The 6,716-nt window shown below is 37.0% G+C and overlaps 1 protein-coding gene across 1 annotated transcript; it reads right to left on the reverse strand.

Moving 5' to 3' along the window:
• Positions 1-2,669: 2,669 nt before the first annotated feature.
• On the reverse strand, positions 2,670-6,202 carry MGP (matrix Gla protein). Its single transcript, XM_006912649.3, has 4 exons — positions 6,047-6,202; positions 4,541-4,573; positions 3,616-3,691; positions 2,670-3,040 (listed from the first exon to the last, which is right to left on the reverse strand). The coding sequence occupies exons 1-4, from the start codon at positions 6,105-6,107 to the stop codon at positions 2,905-2,907; spliced, it is 306 nt and encodes a 101-aa protein (XP_006912711.1). The 5' UTR covers positions 6,108-6,202; the 3' UTR covers positions 2,670-2,904.
• Positions 6,203-6,716: the final 514 nt, after the last annotated feature.

The raw sequence follows: 6,716 nt of genomic DNA on the forward strand, positions 1-6,716 counted from the left end.
AGAACATTAAAATAGTTATTATAAGAGTATTCATGATGTTAAAAATGTTGAGACATGGAAAATATGAGAACACCAATATTACATTTCTAGAGATGAAAACTATAATGTCTGAGATGAAAAAATACACCAAATAGGATTAATAGCAAATTAAATATTGCTGAAGATAAAGTTAGTAAACTTTTAGACACATTAAAAGAAATTTGTCAAAAATGAAACAGAAAAAAAACAGCTTATAAAAATAACATTAGGGAACTTTGGGGCCACTTCAAGGGACTGAATGTCCTTGTTATTGCAGTGTCCAAAGAAGCATAAGAGTGAGGGAGGAAAATGTTTGAAGAAATAATGACTGAAAATTTCTGTATTTAATGCAATCCAAGAAGTTCAATAAATCCTAAGAAGAAGAAGAAGAAGAAGAAGAAGAAGAAAAAGAAGAAGAAGAAGAAGAAGGACAACAACAACAACAACAACAACAACCACCAAACAAAAAAAAACACCAAGAAAAACCACATCGAGGTACATTATAATCAATTTGGTTAAAACCGGTGCTAAAGAGAAAAACCTTGGAAGCAGCCAGAGATAAGACACAGTAGTACACACAAAGGACTAAAGATAAGAATTACGACAAATTTTATATTAGAAACGATATAAACTAGAAGACAGTGGAACAACATCTTAAAAGAATTAAAAGAAAAAACTGGCAACGCAGAATTCTGTATGCAATGAAAATATCTCTCAAATATGAAGGCAAAATTTCAAAACTTAAAGAATCCAGCAGACATACACTATAAAAAATAGTGAAGGAAGTCATTCAAGCAGAAGGAAAATGACAGAAAGAGATCTAGATACATGCAAGAGAATGAAAACACGGGAAGTGGAAACTACATGGGTAATGTATGAGATATTTTTTGTAATATCTAAGCCTTTTAATAAAAATTGAATGTTTAAAGCAAAAATAATAAAAATTTACTGTAGGATCTATAATATGTAGAAGTAAAAAAATTGAACTGTTTAGACTATTTACATATAATGAGATTATTGAGGTAGGTTTAAGTCTATTTTGCCATTTGTTTTCATTTTTTCTCTTGTTTTTTTGTTCTACCTTTTCTCTATATTTTTCTTTCTTTTAGGTTACTCGATATTGATGCATAAGAGATAGAAAACAAATGAGATGAGCCCTATAGCTGCTCAACTAACTTCCCGGAAAGTTTTGAGGCCATGGGGCAGAAAATGAAACCCAAGCAGACCCTTATAGCTTTCCTAAATGGAGGAGACAGAGCTGGGGGTCCAGAGAGGTGGCTAGCAGTTTCAGAGAAAGGTACCAGAGAGGACAAAGATGTGTACAGAGAGAGCTCTAAAGGTCTGTAGAAAGTTGCACTCAAATCCTTAGTTGGGAAACATCAGCTGCCAATATTTCTAGTGGTCAGGGGCATAATTTCTCAGTCTGAGTGGCACACCCCTGCATCTACTGCAATGTCTTCAGAAAGTTACCTCCCTGAGTCTCAATTTTACCATCTAGTACATATTACCCATCTTCTGAGTTCTAAGATTTAATGGGTACGCAGAAGAGCTTAGAAAATTCTAAAATTCTCATCATTGTATTAATATGATGATGGTTTAAATTATACAACACACATTATTATGACGAATCTAACAGTTTCAGAACTGGGTGATCACTCCTAGGTATGACTAGTCTGTCGTTTATTCAGCTTTTGTTGAATAATCTTTTGAACAGAAAATAGTACCAAAGCTATAGCGAGAGAAAAACGTTGCCCTCATTGTCACAGTGTTTGCCCCCAAAGAAATTACCATAATGCAGATAAATATATATAAAAAGAAACTTTAATCAAATTCAAATGAATTGATTAATATCATTTATATAAAGAATCAAGCACTGGATTCTTTACATAAATTCTTAAAAAACTGGATACTGGCTTGAGTAGTGTGATGGGAGCTGGGTGGATTTAGTCATCACCAATTTCATAAAGTGCTTGAGTTTTGCAAAAATTTTGAACGTGTAGAAAGATACTCCACTAGAGAGATGAAGACAGTGGGCGGGAAGTAATGGATGTAAAGGGTGGGCATGATCAGTTCTTACGATGGAAAAGAACAAGGTCGGAAGTGGGATTGCTAATTCCTGGCCTCTGTCTCTAACTACCAAGCTAGAAGCCTCTGGAGATTCATTTCCTCATCAGCAAATCAGGCCTCAAGGAGCTCTAGCATCTTCTGGCTCCAAAATTCCACCATTTCCTTATTTAAAAGTCTCTGGTGATTCTGAAGGTAAACATATTTTCCTGGCCCAAGTTAAGAGTCAAAACTGTGAATCTTGGGAAATAACATTCAGGGGAGGGTGATGAGCCAGGCTTCAGAGTCAGAAATCCACACAGAAGGAACTGAGGGGCCATTTAAAGTTGGGGAGCAGGAGGATCATATGATTCTCCTTTCAAACATCTATGATGTTTGAAAATTATTGAAAACACCTAATAAGCGATCATTCACTGACTCCAGGGTAGGGAGTCTAGACTGTGGCTGGGTGAATGTCTTCTAAGGTTCATTCTTTCTGTGAAGCTATGCTTCTAATCAACACGGGAACATGATTAACAGAATCTCCTCTGCTGTGTTAATGATTTAAATATCTCAGCATTTTCCCAGAAGAAATCAGACTCACAAAATGAAAGTATCCAACCAGAAGTTTATTATGTTAATAATCTCACATCGTAACTCCCCTTTGACCTTCACTACACTGCACTTCCATTATTTATCAATCTGGGAGCAGGAAGGAGGGGCGCAGCCAGATGAGAACATTTAAGAAACAAGCAATTCGTATGTGCCTATATGGTTCAGTGATGCTACTGCAAAGGAATACAAAATCAGGCACCAGGCTCTGGAAAGAGACTTTTTTCAATTTCATTTGCCACGCTGCCGGAAATAGCGATTGTAGGCAGCATTGTAGCCATAAACCATGGCATAGCGTTCGCAAAGTTTGAAGTCATCACAGGCTTCCCGGTTGAGCTCTTGGAAAGGCTTGGTACGTTCTCGGATTCTAGAAAGGGAAAAAAAAAAAAAAAGAAGCCCAGATTAAGAAGCACGAAGAAAGTGGAGAAATCAGAAAAAAGAAAAGAAAAAAGGAGGAAGGAAATATTGGAGAGAGGTCCATTTGCCGCTCCCCTCCCCCTAATATTAAGAGATATTTGAAGAACAGGGATGAAAAGTGGAACAAGGGAAATTTAAAAAATGCAAACAAATTTTCTTTCTGTCCTTTCTGTCCTCCCTCCTCTTCATTTTTGAGTCTTTTACAAAATAGTCTTCTAGAAATTCAGTTGTTTTCTGTATATAGTTTTAAAATTCTTTGATTTGGGGATACAATTAGAAATAATATATAATTAGAAAACCCATTTTTCACTCCTTTCAGATCTGAGCTGCTACACTGGGAAAAATTACTCCCCCCCCCACTAAGTTTTTTTAAAAAAATTAATTAATTAATTATTTTTTTAATTAAATTTATTGGGTAGACATTGGTTAATAAAATTATGTAGGTTTCAATTGTACAATTCAATTATACATCATATGAGTATTGCATTGTGTGTTCCTCACCCAAAGTTAAATTTTATTACTCACCTCTCTTGGGCTTTAGCTCTCCATCTCTGCTGTTGGGATATAAAAGTATGAGCATTTCTCCTGTTAAGGAAGGGACCTTAAAACAGAAACAAACAATTGCAGTTTTAGGGAAACAGTCACTGAAAACATTTCCATGAATATTCCCTAACACAAATGAGTTTGAAAGCTCATTAATGCATTCATTTTATTTAGGGATATGTAAAAATCAAAGGGAGAAGATAAGCAGATTTCATAAACTGCTTGGTAAAAAGAAATTAATAACCCACTGAAGTGTCTTTGAGACTTGTCACATTGGCTGCTGCAATTTCTGTTTGTTTGTTTTGCCTTTGGGCAATCACTTTGCCTTTTTCAATTCTGATATTTCCATTCAGTGTGTTTTTAAAATTCCTTTGAGGAGAAATTCTCTCTGTCCTGAGGACTTGTAAAGCATACCTTGAGATTACTAGTAAATGAAACAGTTTAAACATGGCAAAAATAATGAATGAATTGAAAATGAATGATATGTTATTTCCTCCTATACTCAGTCTTTATAAGTTCAGAAATTCAATAGCATTCTACGGAATGTTGACGTCTGTGGTCTCCTAGCTGACTTGGCCTTCAATTCCGTACTTTGCCATTTGTCATTACTCCTTGTTTTCCATCTGTGTGGTTGATGTAGTGCCAACTTAAAATTTCCAAATGAGATTTTATGGCTCCTAAGTATGCTGGGTGCAGTTTAAATGCCATATTACACTGCTTCGAGCTTTAAAAATATGATCATTTGGAGATTTTTATAGTCATTGGATTTTAAAATTTACTTTAGTTTTCCAAAAAGAGTCCTCTTTTCCCTCTGTTATATGTATTAACATTTTGTCTTTTTAAGAACAGGGAGAGATCCGTTAATACATGAGATTTAAATAAGGAAGTCAAATAAATATTCACTTACCAATTTCATAGGATTCCATGCTTTCATGAGATTCTAGAATTAAAAAGAAAAGATTTATTTTATTGTTATTTATCACACATTGCAATAGTCTAAATATTGAGAAAGGAGAGGAAAGACTCAAAAAGATGTCAGGACTATATTTAGCAATATAGTTATTTCACATTTTAGGCATTTAGGATTCATGAGTTGTTTTTCTAGCTTTGTCCTTGCTGCGGATATGTTTACACTTCAGTTTTTCTGATGTTGAAGAAGCTCGTGAACACTGTCTTGGCTGAAATTTCCTAAGGGCTCTGGCTGAAATTTCCTAAGGGCTCTGAGGTTTTAAGGCTGGTGAAATAAGACAGTTTAAGTGTTACACACGTCTCCAGAGAGTCATCTCCTCTGATTAACTTGGGACCTGTCGGAGAGCAGAGTTGAGGAAGGGACAAAAGGGTCTCGAAGACAGCCAGGTTTCTCCAGGCAGGAAGGGCAGATGCTCAGCTGGGCTTTTCGGAGACAGGCTTCTAGGAGGTTCCAAAACCCTCTTAAGAACCTGTGTTAAACGGGCAGCCACAAAAACCACTGTCTCCAGCTCACAACTCCCACCGGGCACAATGCCAGTTCAGAGAAAGAACTGAGATGACACTAAACCAGAAGATTTCTTCTTTCTACCACGTTCCTTCTTTCTACCTTTCTAGCAGGTAAATTTGGCAATGAGAGACTTATATTTGTAAGCAAGTGAATTTGCTTGAGAAGTTCAAAGGGAGGTCAAGAAACTAAATCCTCTGATACAGAAAGCTTGTGAATAATTTCAGGAGTTAGAAATAAAACACATAGAGTTGTTAATATAATTTTGGCTTAAGAACAGCTAAAATATACGGATTTTTGAAGCATAAGCCTGAATGATCTAAGTAATTTTGATTCAGATTTTCTTTCATAGGCTTTGAACAAACATAGATATAGTTAACACACAGAAACCAGGCAAGATTTATCTTTTGACATAGAAATTATGAAATTAATTTTTCTCTGAGAGTCTTTAAATGTAAAACTTCATTTTTAAATTAATTTACCAAACACATGTAGTAAGTTCATGAGATTGTCGTCCTGTCCCTAGAGAGAGCTATACTTAACACTTCATGTGAAAACTGATTTTTAAAGGTAAGTGATTCAATCAACATCTTTAACGAATTGTTACCAAAGTCAAAATAAACATTCTTGAAAATGAGAACTCAGAGGCTGAGAATTCCCATACCTTCTTTCTGAAATAACAAAGTTTCCAAGTATCTAGTGACTTGCTATAGAAAGGACTCGCCTAATAAGTTGCATACAAGAGGCTGGTTAAGATATAAAAACGACTTGTTGGAACAGACATGGGACTTGAGACTTGGGACATGTTAAATTAATGATACCCTCAGATTAGAATAGAGAAAGGGACAGGAAAGGAGGAGGGAGAGGAAAAATAGAAGTCAACTGAAGTCAGACGCAGAAAAGAAAATCCAGAGAAATGGCCAGAGAAAGATTTCTCACCATAACACAGAGCTACCACGGCCAAGGCAGCCAGAATGGAGAGAAGCAGCAGGCTCTTCATGGTCTCTCAGCGATCCTGTGGGTTGGTCTCTCTGTCTTGTGCAGCAGCTGTAGGGAGAGAGGCTCCTATAGGCTGTTAGTGAAAGGCTGTGGACTTTTTATAAGAACTAGAGCAGCTGAAAGGGGAGGAACCAGTAGGAGGGGGCCGGAGAAGGTGGGGACTGGTTGGCACTAAACTAGCACTGGGACTTTTCCCAAATATTCATTCCTTCCAGATATTATCTCCTCTGGGTGGGCAGTTTTCCTTTACTCGCGAATGTGACTGTGCTATGGTAGGATGCTGCCCTGATGTAGAAGTTGTGGCTGCCCTGGGTTTGAGACCAGACTTGGGCAAAGGTCCACAGAGAAGGGAGTTGTCACAAACACGTGTTTGCCTTTCTAATTCCATCCCCGGGCCTGAAGATCACTAGTAACACTCTTTGCAAAAATTCCATTCAATTCTGATCTACCCTCCTGGCCCTGACTGCTGGCCTTTCAGGTTTGGTCCTCAAACAGAGCCATAGTGTTCTGCTCATTCCCTTGATGGGTGGGTGAACGGTTCTGGGGAAGAAAGGACTTCACTTCTTATGCTGTTCTAATTTAGACTTAGGTTCCCAGTAGGGCTGAATGA

The sequence above is a fragment of the Pteropus alecto genome, unplaced genomic scaffold, assembly GCF_000325575.1.
Source record: "Pteropus alecto unplaced genomic scaffold, ASM32557v1 scaffold103, whole genome shotgun sequence".
Classification (NCBI taxonomy): domain Eukaryota; kingdom Metazoa; phylum Chordata; class Mammalia; order Chiroptera; family Pteropodidae; genus Pteropus; species Pteropus alecto.